This window comes from Bidens hawaiensis, unplaced genomic scaffold (assembly GCF_021521415.1).
Source record: "Bidens hawaiensis isolate Kalapana, Puna unplaced genomic scaffold, B.hawaiensis_p1.1 tig00022311_1, whole genome shotgun sequence".
Taxonomy (NCBI): Eukaryota; Viridiplantae; Streptophyta; class Magnoliopsida; order Asterales; family Asteraceae; genus Bidens; species Bidens hawaiensis.
This window is the reverse complement of record NW_027493467.1, coordinates 368,804-386,083: the sequence shown is the minus strand read 5'-3', so window position 1 is coordinate 386,083 and position 17,280 is coordinate 368,804. Positions and strand designations below refer to the sequence as shown.

General features: G+C 34.2%; 1 protein-coding gene and 1 pseudogene across 2 annotated transcripts; one reads left to right on the top strand and one right to left on the bottom strand.

The window, feature by feature from the left end:
* Positions 1 to 650: 650 nt before the first annotated feature.
* LOC143565272 (uncharacterized) lies at positions 651 to 3,916 on the top strand. The gene is made up of 5 exons (XM_077052288.1): positions 651 to 714; positions 1,070 to 1,202; positions 2,364 to 2,467; positions 2,767 to 2,911; positions 2,987 to 3,916. The coding sequence occupies exons 1-5, from the start codon at positions 674 to 676 to the stop codon at positions 3,725 to 3,727; spliced, it is 1,164 nt and encodes a 387-aa protein (XP_076908403.1). The 5' UTR covers positions 651 to 673; the 3' UTR covers positions 3,728 to 3,916.
* A 4,271-nt stretch (positions 3,917 to 8,187) lies between these two features.
* LOC143565285 (regulator of telomere elongation helicase 1 homolog) lies at positions 8,188 to 17,280 on the bottom strand (annotated as a pseudogene). Its single transcript, XR_013141035.1, has 23 exons — positions 16,961 to 17,280; positions 15,199 to 15,440; positions 14,768 to 14,916; positions 14,594 to 14,675; positions 14,361 to 14,508; positions 14,110 to 14,266; positions 13,744 to 13,920; positions 13,481 to 13,599; positions 13,306 to 13,351; positions 13,011 to 13,152; positions 12,775 to 12,929; positions 12,236 to 12,327; positions 12,052 to 12,156; positions 11,905 to 11,973; positions 11,701 to 11,787; positions 11,496 to 11,555; positions 11,287 to 11,402; positions 10,478 to 10,535; positions 10,026 to 10,131; positions 9,762 to 9,814; positions 8,922 to 9,393; positions 8,672 to 8,817; positions 8,188 to 8,287 (listed from the first exon to the last, which is right to left on the bottom strand). The product of XR_013141035.1 is annotated as a regulator of telomere elongation helicase 1 homolog (transcript).

The following is a 17,280-nucleotide window of genomic DNA, read 5'->3' as shown; positions in this document are numbered from 1 at the left end:
GTGACACCATGCTATTGGGTGGTCAAAGTAATGAAAATATCATCACAATGAACCACCCCTCCCCCTAATTAGGTAATAGGTCTAGCATAAAACTTATTTTTATTACCTGGCACGACCGGACCCGGCCCGGCCCGATCCAACACGACACAATCCGACGCAACCCGAATTTCTTTTGTATATGCATATAACGAAAACTTCCGACCCTCAAAATTTTCCTCCGCCACCGCATATCATAACTAACTAAGAAAATTAATATCAAACAATTTCAAAACACTTCAATTTTAATTTATCTTTATATCTCTATATCAATCAATACAACATTATATATTATTCTAGTTTCAATTCGCGCCATTTCTGTTAACTATATCCTCAAGGGGTGGGTATTATCGTCATTTAATAAAAAAAGTTGTAGTCCGACGTGTCAAACCCACTCCGTTGGTATATTCGGCCCACCATCTCACAAACTCATCCTGACCGTTGATCTCGCATAACTCGTTGACCTGGGCCCACATGTTTAAAACTGAATTGTACAGCTCACCTGATTTCACCCTCCAACTTCATTCATCTTCTTTAATATTTTGATACTCTGCGTATATATGCATACACCTATATCCAAAATCTATATGTGTGTTTAGTTGATATTAATAATAATTGGATTAACAGAAGCGTAAACATGCTGGATGGATTATTGAAGAGCAAGTTTTATTCCAGATGGTCAGATTATTATTATTATTATTATTATTATTATTATTATTCGCTATCTGGGTATATTTGTTCTTAAATTTTGAATGATGATTAAAAATTTTATTATGTTTTGTGAAATTATTATTATTATTATTATTATTATTATTATTCACTATGGGTTTACTGGTTCTTAATTTTGAATGATGATTAAATGTGAAATTAGTATTATTGTTGTTGTTGTTATTATTATTGTGAATTTTCTTTCTTTGGGTTTATTTGTTCTTAATTTTGTATGATGATTAAATTTATTTTTATTTTTTAGTGAAATTAGAAGTGGTATTATTATTATTATTGTGAATTAATTATTATTTTTTTGTGATATTAGTAAGTCGAAAATGAAGCTGATGATGAAGCGAATCGAGATAATAAGGAGAAAGAGGAACGCAATGCACAAGTTCTTGAAGAATGATGTTGCGGATCTTATTAAAACCAGGCTTGATTCGAATGCGTATGATCGGGTAATTGTTTTCTTTGATTATTTTGTTTGATAAGTGAGATTGGTTAGTATGTGTGCACGGTTTGGTTTGGGTCAGTTTTGGACTAAAACGAACGAAAAATGGAAACTTGGGTTTTTGGATTTTCGAAAACGATGATTTTGGGATTTTTCGGTTTTGGTTTTTCATTTTGGATCAGTTTTGAGCTAAAACTGGACGTTTGGTTTTGGGTTTTTCGGTGTCGGTCAGTTTTGGGCTAAAACCGAACCACAAACCGAAACTTTGGTCTTTGAATTTTCGAAAACTGTTTGGTTTTGGTTTGGGACAGCTTTGGGCAAAAACCGAACCCAAAAACCGACACTTTGCTATCCAACTTTTGTAAACTGTTCGGTTTTTTCGGTTATGTTAAGAGCTTAATAATTTTGAGTCTAAAAAAACCCCAAAAATAATGAATTTGGGCATAAATCATTTTGTTTATAAATAACTAACTAATTATTATATACTTTCGGAGTTTCGGCTTAACTATTTGATGATTATTATATACTTTGGCTAAACTATTTGAGTTACATGTTTATTAAACTCTTAATGGTTACTTCAAATAAAAATGAAAATCTGTAAATTGGTTTCCAGTCGGTTTTTTTTTGGCTTTTATTACATTAAACCAAGACCGAACCGTAAGTCGGTTTTACAAAAACATTCAACCAAACCATTGGATTTTGTTTAGGTTTGTTTTTTTCGGTTTCATACACACACTACTGCACTAGATTTGTCACAGATAGAACACTAACCGACTATTAAATGTTAGTTTTACTAAACTTGATTCCATATGAATAGATTTGTATAGCTAATTAACAAGCATTCATTTGGAGGAATATTGTGTCATGTTTGTTTATCTATATCTAACAAATTATTGTTGAAAGTTCGAAGTTGATTAATTTCATAATAAGTAAGAACAGTTGAGAATATAGGTGTACCATAACTGACAATAAATACTTTCATCTGTATAATGTGTAGTGATTATAAAAATAAAAATATACATTTATAATTAATGAAAGTTGCAGCTTGATTAGGCAGGTTAATTAATCACTAACTTTCATTTAACTAAATGAGATTAAATGTTTTAAAGATTCTTATAACATGATAATTTCAAGACTGATAATATTTGCCATCTTGTTATTCAAACAGGTTGGACAGTTATACATTGATCAGAATCTGTCATGGTGCTATGAATTCGTTGAACAATTGTGCCTGCTCGTTTTAACTCAGCTCTCGGCCATGAATAAACAACGGTAAATACCAAACTTGGTAGATTTTTTTATTTTTTTTTTAACTTTGAATTTAAATCTATTATTATTATTATGATTATTATGATTATTATTATGATTATTATGATTATTATGATTATTATGATTATGATTATTATTATGATTTATGATTATTATGATTATGATTATTATGATTATGATTATTATGATTATAATTATTATGATTATTATGATTATTATTATCATAATTATTATTATTATTATTATTATTATTATTATTATTATTATTATCATTATTATTATTATTATTATTATTATTATAGGGAATGCCCTGAGGAATGTAAAGAACCTGTGGCAACTATAATGTATGCAGCTGCAAGATTTGCAGATTTACCAGAGTTACGCGAGTTAAGACGTTTATTTAGCGAACGATACGGAAATAATCTTGAACCGTATGTCAGCCAACAGGTAATAAAAATTGATATATTTTTTTCATGTTGTTATTAATTATATAAAACTAAAAAGATACAATTTTTATTATAGTTTGTCAAGAACTTGAAAGCCGACCCGCCCACAACGCGTATAAAGATTCAAATGCTGCACGAGATTGCAACGGAATGCGGTATAAGTTGGGATTCAAAAGCTTTGGAACATAAACTGCGCAAATCAATGGCTGAGATCGAAACTAGAAATGATGAACAACTTGATCATGGTCGTTTATCGCCTTGTTGGTCAAGTAACGCGAGCATTAGCAGTGAGAGTATAACTAGTGCTGATGATAGTGCTTCTGAAGACACCTACAAAAAGTCAACAGGAAAGTCAACGGGAAAATCAACGGAAAAGTCAACAGAAAAGTCAACGGAAACATATGATGGGCTGTTAAGGTCAATGGGTCCGCCTTACACTAAACCGAATAATATTAAAACTGAAGATATTATCAAAGCGGTGCCAAGATCAATGCGGGTTAGAAGACCATTAGAGCGAGCAGCAGGATCGTCTAAAGGAGACAACGATGTTATAAAAACAAGCGTTGATGTTTCAAATGGTGACGAAAATAAAATGGACAAGCTTTTGTCACACTACAGCAAAAAAGGTTCACATGTACCCATGGCTGCTCCAAAACGAAGCGGTTCACTTCCGTGTGAACGGGGTGGTGGTGATGAGGGGAAAGGGCTTTCAAGGGCGGTTACTTTTCAAGCGGATTCATGTGGTCATGTGCATCCTAAGCTTCCGGATTATGATGATTTTGTAGCGCGGTTAGCGGCTTTTAGAGCGAGTTCTTAGTAGAAGTTTGTATATTGATAATGTAGGTTTTATCTTTGTTTTGATCAGTGTTTTGTTGATGATATATTAGTAGAATTGGTGTTTGTGTAGTATTTGAATTTGAAGGACTAAACTTGACAAACTAGGAAAGTAAAACGGGTTTTAACTTTTAGTAGTTGAAGGGTGCAAAATGTAAATTGGGGTAACTTGATGATTGGTCATTGTGGGGTGTGCCAAGTGACTAACACACATATTCATAATCAAGATCGGGTGATACTGAAACATTTGGCATCTTGTATCACCGATGATGAAAGTTTTCGGGATTGGTTGTTATTGAAACAAAGGTCACACGTTGGCAAGGATAGATGTGTTGACAAGATGTGAGGCATAATAGTGCACCTGACTAACCAATGGCTTACATATACCTGTCGAGTAAATGTTTATAAAGATAAATGGCTTATAAATGTTTTTATGTAACTTGTAAGAGACAAATGAATGAGACATATATTCTTAATGTGAAAAGATTTATGAAAGTTTGTATGATGAGTTATGGAATAGTTATATTATGAGTCGTGTTTTATGTAAGATAAATAGGTTGGTTTTCGGAAAAGATTTGAACCGAAAGCTAGTGTTTCTATCAAGTATTCGATCGTGAGCTATAGTAGGAAGCGTTAAAGCATCTTCGGGCTTTCTAAAAACGTAATGTATTCATATACATATCATGAGTGGTGTTTTTAGCAAGTATTAAAGGGTAAGCTATAATATATTTATCAATGCATAAACATTTGTCTTGTGTTATGATAAGGAGGTTGTTTTTTTATTATTAGCAGACAAGTAACTGAAAACATACTTAACCCAATAGATTTATCATTAGTAGGTTGTCTTGGTTCACAGTGTCTCGCAAAGCCCGAGAAACTAATGATTTATATTTAGTAGAATAAGCTTTACGATTCAAAAGGGGATAGCGGCGCAGCTTGTTGCTCGCTTACCCATTATTCAGATGTAGCTCGGTTTGTGTTATATAATATACATAATATGATCAAAAAAAATTATCATTAGTTATATAACTTAATTTTATTTTATAAAAAGACCATTCCCATTTGATATATTATTTGCAATAATATGTTTAACACCCACTATGGCTCTAGTCAATATATTCTCTTTTTTAAGATTTACTTTTAAAGAAAGTTGCTCAATTATTATGTGAAGTATATATATTGTCAAATCATGAAAATATTATATTCACTGATGGATGGTCATCTCAAGCTGTTGATTGAGGTATATTATGCATAACTATTGTTTGATGCTTGAATAATCTCAATTCACGTTACTAAAAGCATCAATTTAAAGTGATGATATTCTTTTAGTCCATGACTCAAGTTGGAAATTGAATCTATTCCCAAAGTTCAAGCTATGCTTGACCTAATTTTGTATTCGTTAATGCATGCTAATTGTGTTATAACGATTGCTCATAATGTTCGTATCCGAACTCAAACACAATGATAATGAATTGGTTGTGACACTTAGAACCCCTTCTAAGGATCTTGATTCTATGTATGTCAAAACAGTCGTGTCATGTTATATAAGACTGTGTGTAGTGGGCTCACGAGTCATTCCTCAATCCACCTCAACACATGGAGTTAAAACACCATCACAACAAAGTGGTAAGAGGGCACCAAGAGGCCTATGTGCGATGCTGATGGGGTTGCAGGCGTGAGGGCTTTTTCTAGTCGTTGGGTGTGGGACCGCAATTTAACCCAACCAATCAAATTCACTAGCTCACATTTTTAATATACATTGCATATTAACCGTTAGTGAGACTATGAGAGTCCCATACCTACATAATAGTTACACTTTCACTTTTTAGTTTTACCATTACACAAAGTCTAGTGGGTTATGGCAAAAATGGGTTGCTATATGTTTTTATGATAGATACTATATGTTTTTATGATAGATAGTTGTGAAATAAATAAAATAAAAACTCAATTGGACCCAATGGTTAAATTTTATTGTTAAGTATGATCAAACACAAAAACCTCCAATTACTAAAAATTGCTTCTTTTTCCAACTTTTTCATAAGCATCATCCATAAGATGAACTTGTTTTACATATACCAATGAAATATATAACCATAAAAAGATATATTGAACAGAACCATTACATGAAAAAAGGATGAAACAGTTCTTTACCATATCACACTTCAACTATTTATCTCCCTACCGACCCCCGGCCCATCCGAAGTAAACTTACCAAGTGGGTCAGGGTCGGGCCCGGGGGGTCAACACACGACTCCCCCACACATACTCCGAATGGTGACGCCTACACCTGAATGAACCCGGGTGATGAGTCGGGGAACACATACACTGTTTATTCCCTCTTGTTACTTCACCACCACCCGCAACCACTTGTTGTGCCACGGCTATAACCACTTCCTGGTTGACAGCCGTGGCCAACCGCCTGACTCGGGTCTCGAGTTCATTGGCATTAAAACCGGGTATGGACCGTATGGTGGCCGGATAGCACATATGTGGTGATGGGTTGAGAATATTATGTGAAGGAAATAGTAAGAGGATTGATTTAATATTTGGGTGTTATATGATTGAACCACACTTGGCTTATAAAGAGAGTTGTTTATGATGATGCGCCAACCAAAGATTCAAACCACGTCTTTGTGGTTTGTTTTTATTTGGAATTTAAAAATAATAATTGATTGAAAAAGACTTGTTGCTAACGTCATGAGTTTCTTAGCAGAGAGGTTTTCTCATGGTTATTTTGGGTAATACTAGTGGTGTTAATCGGGTCATATTTGTAGATTGACAGGTCTAACCAACAATGAACAAGTGGCGTTAAACGGTTCGTGTTTGTGGATTGGTGGGTCCAACCAACACAAATCCGAAAGTCGTGACAGACACGTGAACACAAACACAAAACGAAATTTCACGGGTTGACCCAAACATGACCAGTTTGACCCGAGAATTTTTTATTTTTCACAAACTAACACTTTAGATTTACATCTTACAACAAAAAATACAATATTTATATAAAAATAATTACAATTTAATTACAAAATCTTATGCGCAACTTGTTGTCTGTTTGCCTTCTGTTTCGATACAATCACTGCTTTTTAAATAGCAATACTAATAAAAAAATTAAACAAAATCTAAAAAAATAAATGGCTTAAACGGGTCAACCCTTGAACCCAACTTATTTAGCTAAACGGGTTCGTGATTCGTCCTAAAACTAGCCAAAGCCCGTTTATACCAAACCTAAACCCACGAATGTCGTGTTAGATACAGGTCGATCTTTCGTGTCATGTCAGAAACTCACACGTTTAGGTAACGTATTAAAATGGATTTAGTTCAAAACAAATTTTTATATGATTTTAGAATCTAAATCATGGTCCCTTCCTATTTGTTAGCAACTCTATTTGAGGGGTCATGTTGCAGGACCAGCATCAAGTTGAGAACACCACTAATCCGGCACCGCCCAATGTTATCTATGTGGATAACTAACCATCATAACATTACACAAACCAATGGAGTTCAATGCTTTATATGGGCCACCATGTATTAACATTAATGTATGGCCCATGATAGAGACCTACAAAACCGGATTTGGGCCAAAACGTTCGGATTTAAACCCGATTCGGACAGAATTTTAAAAACGGTCATAACCATTTTACCCAAAAACCGGTTCGTTTTAACATGTTTCATATATTAATTCTCAAACCGGCGGTCGGATCCTAATGGAACCGGTTTCACATTGGATCGGATACGGTTTCGAATCCCAAACCAGTTTCACATTTGTCAGGTCCGGGTTTTGACCGGCTAAAAGTGGAACTGATTCCAGCGGGTCCGAGTACGAATTTTATGAGAAACCGAAACCCGGTTCGTACCCGCGGGTCGAGTTGTACTGAGTCAAGTCCAGAACTGGGTTTTTCATTTTCAAAATAAATGGAAACGAATAAGCAACTTTAAACTGCTTATTCTATAAAACTCACTTAAATCACAAATAACCAGGCAATTAGTTTGCATAATCAATCTAAAACGCCCTTAAAACAACTCATTACTACATCAAAACGCGATAAATAGTTTTTTTTCCTCGGTTCTCAAAAAACGAAGGCAATTGCACCAAGAAAAAAAAGTTGATTCCTCATATATAACTCCTCATTACCCAAGGTGCAATTTATAAAAGAATATCATATAAATTATGCTTCCAAATTGGATATTGGTCACATTAATGATCATTTTGATGATTGCAACATATATAAATCATTAATATTGCAACTAACCGGTGGATCTGATGTGTTCTTCAAAATATCAGGCAGTCATCTTTGCCGTTAGCAACGATGTTTTAGATCCAGAAAATGCTTGCCTTCGCCAATGCTGCTTTGTAAAATGGAAGCTGCAAGATTCAAGCAACAAGTAAGAAAAAAAATAAAATTTGTTCTTTTTTGTTTGTAATATAGTAGACGAGATAATAAATAGTACCATTTGTCAAAGATTTACAGTTGGATCACTGATTTTCTCTAGGTATTGCTCATACTTCGAACGGTACTTTTCAGGAACATAATCCTTAAACCTGTAAATGGTAAGAGGAATATTAAATAATGTACAGTTTAATGCATGAAAAAGATTTTTTAAACTAATTAATTGTACAAAAATTAGATGTGGCATGACGGGCAGGTCAGGTAATAAGTCAAAACACGCTCAGGTTTATACAAGTCAGTTTTTGCTATGAGCGGGTCGTGTTGACCATACGACTACAAAAACATTTTTCCCCTATTAATAACTCGGTCCAATTTAACCTTTGTAAAATATAATTTTACAGCATTATTATGTTTACAAAAATATCATTAATACAATCAAATTTTTAAATGAAAAGATCTTGTAGGTTGTATGATTAAAAATCGACTTTCAACCTCTTTTCATTTTAGTAAATATTTAATATTTCAGCCATGTGTACCTTAGGCGAAGAGAAAGTCTATCCGGGCCAGAAAATATCTTAATTATACTTTGAAGAACATGTCCTATCTCCATGGCCTTAGACTTGAATGCCTTCATAAATCCCACGAATTCTTTATATTCTCCGTCACTAAGCTTCTCTCTCACCTGTTAAACATATATTAAATAATTTATGCATATCTTTAAAACAGTAAAAGCTTAGACTTGTTAATATCCAAAATTAGCCTTGATAACTTCATAAAATAGCTAACCTGAATAAGAAAATTAGATCCTTTTTTCTCGTCATTGCCAGAAGTTGAACTACTTCGGGATACTGAAGATACAGATTGACTAGTTTTTGGTTCACTTTTGACTAGCGATGATGAACATTCTTGCGAACAAGAACTTCTTCCATGTGACATGGGCCCGCCACAAGATTTGTCACACCGTTGTAATGAAGCGTTTTCTAATTTACGTTTCTTTACAAAATGGGGGTGCGGTTAGTTGACTGCTCGTGTCTTCACCTGGTAACACGTCTTCGGTCAAATCAACCACGTCATTTTTTCTGATTTGTCTATCTTGTGAAATCTTACAATCTGTATATTCTAAGCTTGAAGTCTGTTTTTGGCTATTAAAAGAAAGATGTGAGCGATTAGCAGGAGGTATTTCATGAAGCTGTCTGGAAATGTTGCCTCGTTTGACTTCAGCCGGAAACGATGATTCGGTAGAGAATGCTTTATCAACCTGAAATATCCAGCAAGTATTACAATGATAAATGTATGAACATATAAAGTACGCAACTAGAATTGATCCTTTGAACGGGTCGATTTGGATCATATTAAATCTCAAACGGGTCAAATGATTATTTTAGCAAAAAAGGCATGGGTTAGTTTTTTAGCGAAAGAACGAAGCCTGAAAGTCGCTTTTTCAAAGATTTAGATTATTATTGTAAAAATACCGTATGCAACGTGTTGCTTTTTACAAATATTTAATAAAGTCATGAAAACATTTTTGGGGGGTAAACTCAACTTAAGCACACTTATAGCTAAAAATGATCTGTTACCCAACCGACCCATGAGAAATATATGCAATCAGAATAATCAAGTCCATACCAAGGGTTTAAGAAAAATGGCAGGGTTAAATTTGCCCAGGCTACTTTTTACTCCTGAAAAGTCAACATGCAGAAACCATCAGGCTCAGGATGTGAGAGTGTCGTTGACTTTATAATATCATTGCATATAACAAGTAACAAGAAGAAAGTAACAATTTATGTTATCTATTTGCAGATAAAGGAAATGTTCTTATAAAGCTTGACAGATAACTAGTTTCATTCCTGCATGTCAATATAAGAAAAAGTAAATAAAAGGATTATTAACCTGACTCCTCAATCTGTGTTAACTTCGGCTTTGTTGGACCGTTGATTGCAGCATCTCGAAAAAATCGTGTCAATGTGAAAACCACATCCCCAAAATTTGAGTAGCACTGCATAGGCGACATGTGAGAAGCTTTGACACTAAAAGAGTAATAAATCAAAGATGGCACAATGGGCGAGTCACACTTGGTTGATTTGAAACATGCTTTGTTCAAAAAATTGAACTTTTTTTGTGTACAAAAACTATATTATTTTAATATTAATATGTTACTTAATGAATGGATTTAGAAAGGTTTCCTTTGCATTAGGTCGCTTTCGATTAGTTCAGCCCTTTTCCTTCTAAGCTTTTTTTTTACCTGGTCTATTAAAAAATAAACATAACCCTATTCAACCCATTCATAAGTAAATAGATCAAGTTTGCCAAATCTTTATAATACAATGTTTAGGATGGTTCACCTTGATGCGAGGCTGTATCCAGAGTGATATCTGGGACTGATGATTTGGTTTTGTAAACCTGTTCATCACATATTAAAAAGTACCAGTTAAATATTCAATCTTTATCTTACTGGCATATTCGGAGAAAACAGTATGGTTGACTACATTGACCTTTTTATATCAAGCCTTTGACATCCCACTATCTAAAGTTCTAAACAAAAGAAAACTATAACTATAAGCAAAAAATGCAAGAGCTCACTAGTGATATGTAGGGTTTTTTCGCATACCAATATGCTTTCACTTTTGTTCAATTTTACTCGGTTTTCTTTTTTTGCTGTAGGTTTGCGTCATTAAAAGATGCCTTTTTGTCCCATTTTGGTCATTAAGCATATTTTTTACAATCTGGGTAAAGTATACAAGTTTCTGTAACAGTTTTCTCGATTGGGTCATCATTAAATACCCTATTGTGATTGACCCAAACAAAACAAAATCAATCTTTAATCACTTATATGTACAAAAGAAGTACAATAACTAAGGCAAGACAAAAGTTTATATGATATTCTTTGTACAATTGTATATAATCTTTGAGCAATGTTGGATCTTTCGTGTGAGATGCACCCATATATGATAAAGATTATTACAATGTAAAATTGAGAAAATATAATTATCAAAAAATGACTCTACTTGTATGTGCAATAGCAAAGTGTTTTAAGTTGTTCAGTTGGGTTGGATGCAGTCAAACTTGTTTCAACAAACCTAATTTATGTTTCCAAATTTCACCGTTACTGGAAAAAGTACTGTATAGTTTGTTTTTTTTTTTAAAAAGATACCTTTCATCACAAAAAATGATTGCACCATGATCATGACGATGACGAATGACCCGTCCAACAGCTTGGTTTACAGCCCGTGATGCTTGTTGGCTATACCACTCATCTCCAGTCAAAACCTAAAAAGAACTCATCTTACAATCAGAAAATAAACAATTCTAATAATTCAACAATAAACTCGATGTGGGACTGCTCCTTTATATCAAAAATACCTTAGATCCTGTCCGTTGCGAATGTGCTTGCTGATCCAAGAACTCACGTTTTAACCGAATCTGCAATGAAGCAAACAGAATACAGACGATCAAATTCAAGAACATAAAACTATGCACTGGAAACAAGTGAGAATACATTTCTGCTAAATGGCAACATATATTAATGTACAAGATCAGATAACATAAAAAGCCAACGGAAGACTACCTTAGGATCATTCCACAAAGCAAATGGAATGCCAGTTACAATTACAGCTCTACCAGCCTTGTCAGCAAAATCTAGCCCTTCACTTACCTAATCAATATTAAAATAAACTAAAGTTAAATGGTCATCAGCAATATATAATATCATATGTGTGTGCATACATATACATACACACATATGCATATGTATGTCAGGGTAAAACCGTACCTTTCCACGGCATACAGCAAAAAATACTGCACCATTAGCTGAAGTATCTCTTAACTTGGTCATGTAATCCTGCTCAAAAGTAAAATTCTCTTACAACAAATAAAAAACAATTTTGATAAAAAAACAAAAATTAAAGCAGTTACTAACATCAATAGCCTGGGGGAAAAGTGAAGACTGTCTAGGTTCCACAACAGGTCGCTTATGTTTACAGATTCTTTCCCATATTGTAGTAGAATTTGCTGAAGTTCCACTCTGAGAAACATGGGACAAGTTTCAGAATGTATTTGTCAAACAGGTAAATAAATAACATCAGTTTTAGTAGATAGCATACCGTATTTTTCCAGTAATCAATGCATAGGTTCAAAAGGTAGTAAGATGGGAAAAAGACCAGCAGCCCGTCTGGTACGATTCGAGCAAAATTGACTGGAAAACAGGTTTTAAAAAATCATCAGAAACTAAGAACAACCTATTCAGTGTGTGGATAATAACTTTTCGAAAGTTGATATTCACTAATGTAAGCATGTATCCTTTCAACAAAATACAAACAAAAGAAGTAAACCATACTACAAGTATAGGCAGCAATTTCAATCCATTTACTTATAAACAGGTTGATTCAATTTATGTTTTATCTCTAACTCTCAAAGTAACCGTATGGGTATGATAATAAACAGGTCAAATGAGTGTGTTTTTAAATGTATTAAACCTCTTAAAGCATTTTATTCAAAAAAAACTACAGTATTCTCAAATATTATAACTTTTGTAATCATAGTTGACAAGCTAACTACTTAGACTGAAAGATAAACAAAGGTATTTCAGGTGAACCCATCCCGTTTTGACCCGAATAAACATTTACCCTTTCCCAATACTTACCAATGGAATTGCCCAAACCTAGCTTGTATTCAGCAGAATCCCGGGTCTTATAAGAAGAGTTGAACGGATGACCAGATGGACCAACGGGTACAATGCCAGCCCACAACTGATTATCTGATATAACATGAGGATTCTCCAAGCGTATGGGAAATTTGCTAGATTGAGAGAATAAACAAAGTGAGTTGTTTGGAAACAGAATATGTATGAGGTAAGCAAACATATGGATATTGACTTACAGCTTCAGTTCCTCAGCAAATGAGTCCATAGGAGATAAAGTGCCAGATGTCAGTATTATAGATCCAACATCTTTTTTGGCAAATTCTTCCATAGCAACTCCAGGGTTAAAACACCACCAGCTAAAGATTCTAGATTTCTTGGCTGTATCACCAAAAGAAACACAGGTTAAAAAAATATTTCTTTAAAACCTAAATTTCTATAAAAATGGTGTGGTAACCAGCCATACATTGTATATATTCTATGACTGAAACTATGATATAAAGAAACCAAATAAATAAATGCAAATATCTTTACCTTTAAAGGTATCAGGTGAATTTACTTCAACTTCTTGGACATGAACCTGAAGTTAACAATAAAGGCAATGTAATGCATCGACAGAGCTCGTTCCCAATGTTAAAAGGAGAAAAATAATTACCATACAGTATAAACATGTCACAAAGTAAGTACTTTACTCAAGGTTCAAACTTACACGATAATTTTTAGCATGGGCATTCCCTTCTTCTTTAAAGATTATTTTAAGGATGTCCCCTATACTCTCCAGCCTACACACAGTTCCCTTTGTTTTTTGAGAATCAGAGGTCTTTGCATCTGTAAACAAACAGCGAATAGGTTAAAATAGTAGCACAATAAAGATATGTTACAGATGCTCAAATGCTAGATAACACAAAATATGAAAGATTATAAATTTAAATAGTACAACTGTTGACATAATAGTGGGTGTGCACTGTGTACCTTCCTCAAGTAGTGTCATGGCCTCATCAACTGTATCAATAAGCATGTTTGCTGTTTTGTGTGTTATATTTAGTTCTTCAAGCAACTCATATATGTAATGGCCAGGTTTGGTAAAACCCATTTCTTTGGAAACAATAGGAACTTCAGCAATCCGCTTCTCAAGTTTCAAAAGAAGTGCTGAAAAGAAAGCTCGTGGATTTGATTTAGTACACAACAATCATCCATTACTTGCAACTAAAGACCAAAAAAAACAAAGAAATTTAAGGGTTTCCAAGGATGTTTTGGCACATCCATAGCACTAAACACATGCATTTTCACAAGCTTAATTTCTTTATTTAGTTGTGTCATAGAAGGAAGATAAAATACCTCTAAGAATGGCAAAATTATCAGGATTATATGATTTGTCATTTGATATATCTCTCCTGGAAACAGCAATGTCCACACAGTTTTGTGCTTCGGAAATGCATGATGTTAAGAGCGAAGAAGGTAGATCAAAAGAGGCAGCGTCTGCACATATGCTCTCCTATAATTTCAAAGAAAATATGATAAGCTTTTTTATCACATGCATTACATAAACATGTGTAAATGTATCTTAGATATGAGATAACAATACTTACCAAATTGTGAGCTTCATCAAATATTAGTATACTGTTTGACCACTCTATAGTCAAAGATTTTCTGTTGCCAGGATCGATAAGATAGTTGTAAGGTGCAAATAAGATATCAACAACTTTATGAAGCTCTCGTGACATGTAATAAGGGCATCTGCATTTTTTGTGAAATGTATGTTAGTAATATCTTGAAGCAAAACCACTACCATTTGTTATAAGTAAAAGATGAAAAAACCTACGGTCCATTATTCTTTCCAATATTAACCAAGTCCTCTATGTCAATAGGTTCATCCCCGAGACCAGGATTATTTTTCACAAATTCTGCAAGAAGAAAAAGAACAGATATAGATCAGTATTGCATCAATGAAATGATGAAAAACAAGTTTTAAACAAAGGTTGCATCCATAAATTACCTGCGACGCGTGGGAAATGAGTACAATACCGTTTTGTGCGTTTTTGGCATAAAAAATGGCATGCATTTGTCTGTGTTTTCCCATGAAGTAAACTTACATCAGGGTGAATACATAACTGCTCCCGAGATCCTAATACAACCATTTTGGGTCTGCATAAGTAATTTTTATGTTCATAATAAAGTCATAGCATAATCACCAATTGTTATGAATGAGAATATTAATTGAATACAAATGATGAAAAAATGGTAGATGCAGAAGCTTCCAAAGTTTGTGACAGAAAACCAAACAACACTGTGTAGTTTAAAAATATTAAGGCCACCTACATACTAAAATTACTTTACAGAAGTATAAGTGTATAACAGCAGCTTAAAAGCACCAAACCAACTAATGTTGAATTCAACTATTATCATAACAAAAAGATCAACCCTGACCTGTAGACAGTTCTTTTCAGTTCTTGAACCACTTGCCGAATCTGGCTGTGAGTGCGTGAAGTATATACTATTATAGGAAGCTTTGGTGACTCTGATTGTGATAATGAACCTTCTGAGCGTCTGGCACCCGCACCTCTACCAGTTGAAAACGGACCCAAACTTTTCCTCCACGCCAAAGTGGCACACAGAAGACACAATGTTTTTCCAGTCCCGGTAGGACTCTCCAGCAATGCATTAGATTTCTGCCATGTGTCATAAACATTACAATTGATAACAGAACAAACAAGCACCAAAAATTTATGACAATCTCATTGCTTAGAATCACCATGCAAATTCTCCATCCTACTTATAACTCTGTGTGTGTGAGAGCACCTAGGCAGCAATTAAGAATGTAAGCGAGCCGAGCCGAGTCCAAACTCAACTAAGCTTGAGCTCGACCCGTTTTGACGTTTGAAAGCTCCAGCTTAGCTCGTTTAGAGCTCTTTTTCCAGAGCTTCAGCTCGGCTCGTTTTGATTTATGAAAGCTCAAGCATGGCTCGTTCACAGCTCTTTTTCTAAAGCTCCAGCGCGAATCGTGAGTCATTGTTTCTAGCTCAAGCTCGGCTCATTTATGATCTGCTAACTAGTTTATATATATGCTTATAATTAATTAATATATTTTGAGAAAATCCTTAAATGGGCCTAAGCTCGGCTGTGCAGTGTGAAACTAATACATAGAAATCCAAAAGAGGTAAAACATAAAAACACACAAGGCTCATTAAGGCTCAACAAACCAAAACAAGCTTCTCATAAAAGACTCGAGATCAGGCTCGATAACTAAATGAGCTTTGTTTAAGACTCGAGCTTGAAAAGGCTAAGCGCATTTCAAGTTTTTTATCGAACCGACCTCGAGCAGCTAGTGAGGCTCGTTTACACCACTAGCAGCAATCACACATCTAGTTACTTCTAGATTTAGTTATTTCAAGCTCTATAACTTTGTCAAATCACACCTCGTAACTAACTCGCAATAAGGTTTTGTAATTTCGCTTCCTAACAGTAAACACAACCAATCACACAACTAAATCAATGCAAATACAGAAACTAATTCAATTGTAAATCAGACGAATAATAACAATTAAACGAGCTTTATTTGCTTAAAACTCGAGCTCGACTCAAGCTCGAAAAGGCTAAGCACATTTCAAGCTTTTTATCATTAAATCCGAACTCGAGCAGCTAGTGAGACTCGTTTGTACCACTGGCAGCAATCACACATCTAGTTACTTTTAGGTTTGGTTATTTCAAGCTGTATTGAATTTGTCAAATCACACCTCCTAACTAACTCGCAATTAGGTTTTGTAACAATTAGGTTTTGTAAATTTGCTTCCTAACAGTGTATACAACCAATCACACAACTAAATCGATGCAAATACAGAAACTAGTTCAATTGTAAATCAGACGAATAAGAACAACTAAACGAGCTTTATTTACTTATAGCTCAAGCTCGAAAACACTAAGCTCATTTCGAGCTTTATATCATTAAATCCGACCTCGAGCAGCTAGTGAGACTCGTTTGCACCGCTAGCAGCAATCACACATCTAGTTACTTCTAGGTTTAGTTATTTCAAACTGTATTGAAATTGTCAAATCACAGCTCCTAACTAACTCGCAATTAGGTTTTGTAACAATTAGATTATAAACCAGATGAATAATAATAATAAGATTATAAACCAGATGAATAATAATAATAATAATAAATTAATAATAAGAGATAGAAAGGCCGTACATCCTGAAGCGAATGGATGACTTTGTCCATGTAAACAAGCTGGCAATCGTAGGCCTCGAATGGAAACTCAACATCGATTCCTCTGATCTTATACGTCGGCATCTATAACTAACTAACTGCTTCTGTGTGTTCGAATTACAGAGAAATTAGATGATTAATTGATGATGATGATGAAATGCAGTGGCCGTTCGGAAACCCTAGAAATGTTTACAGTGAAGCTTGCTGACTTGTGTTTCCCGCCAGTTTTGTGTTCAGCACGCTAGAGGTAGGAAAACTTAATTGTGACTAAACCGAATCGGTTTGAAAATGATTTTGTAAAA

Coding starts and splice junctions, on each gene's coding strand:
- LOC143565272 (XM_077052288.1), top strand. CDS start 674: ATGCTGGATGGATTATTGAAGAGCAAGTTTTATTCCAGATG. Junction 2,468..2,766: donor TCGGCCATGAATAAACAACG/GTAAATACCAAA, acceptor TTATTATTATAG/GGAATGCCCTGAGGAATGTA. Junction 2,912..2,986: donor AACCGTATGTCAGCCAACAG/GTAATAAAAATT, acceptor TTTTTATTATAG/TTTGTCAAGAACTTGAAAGC.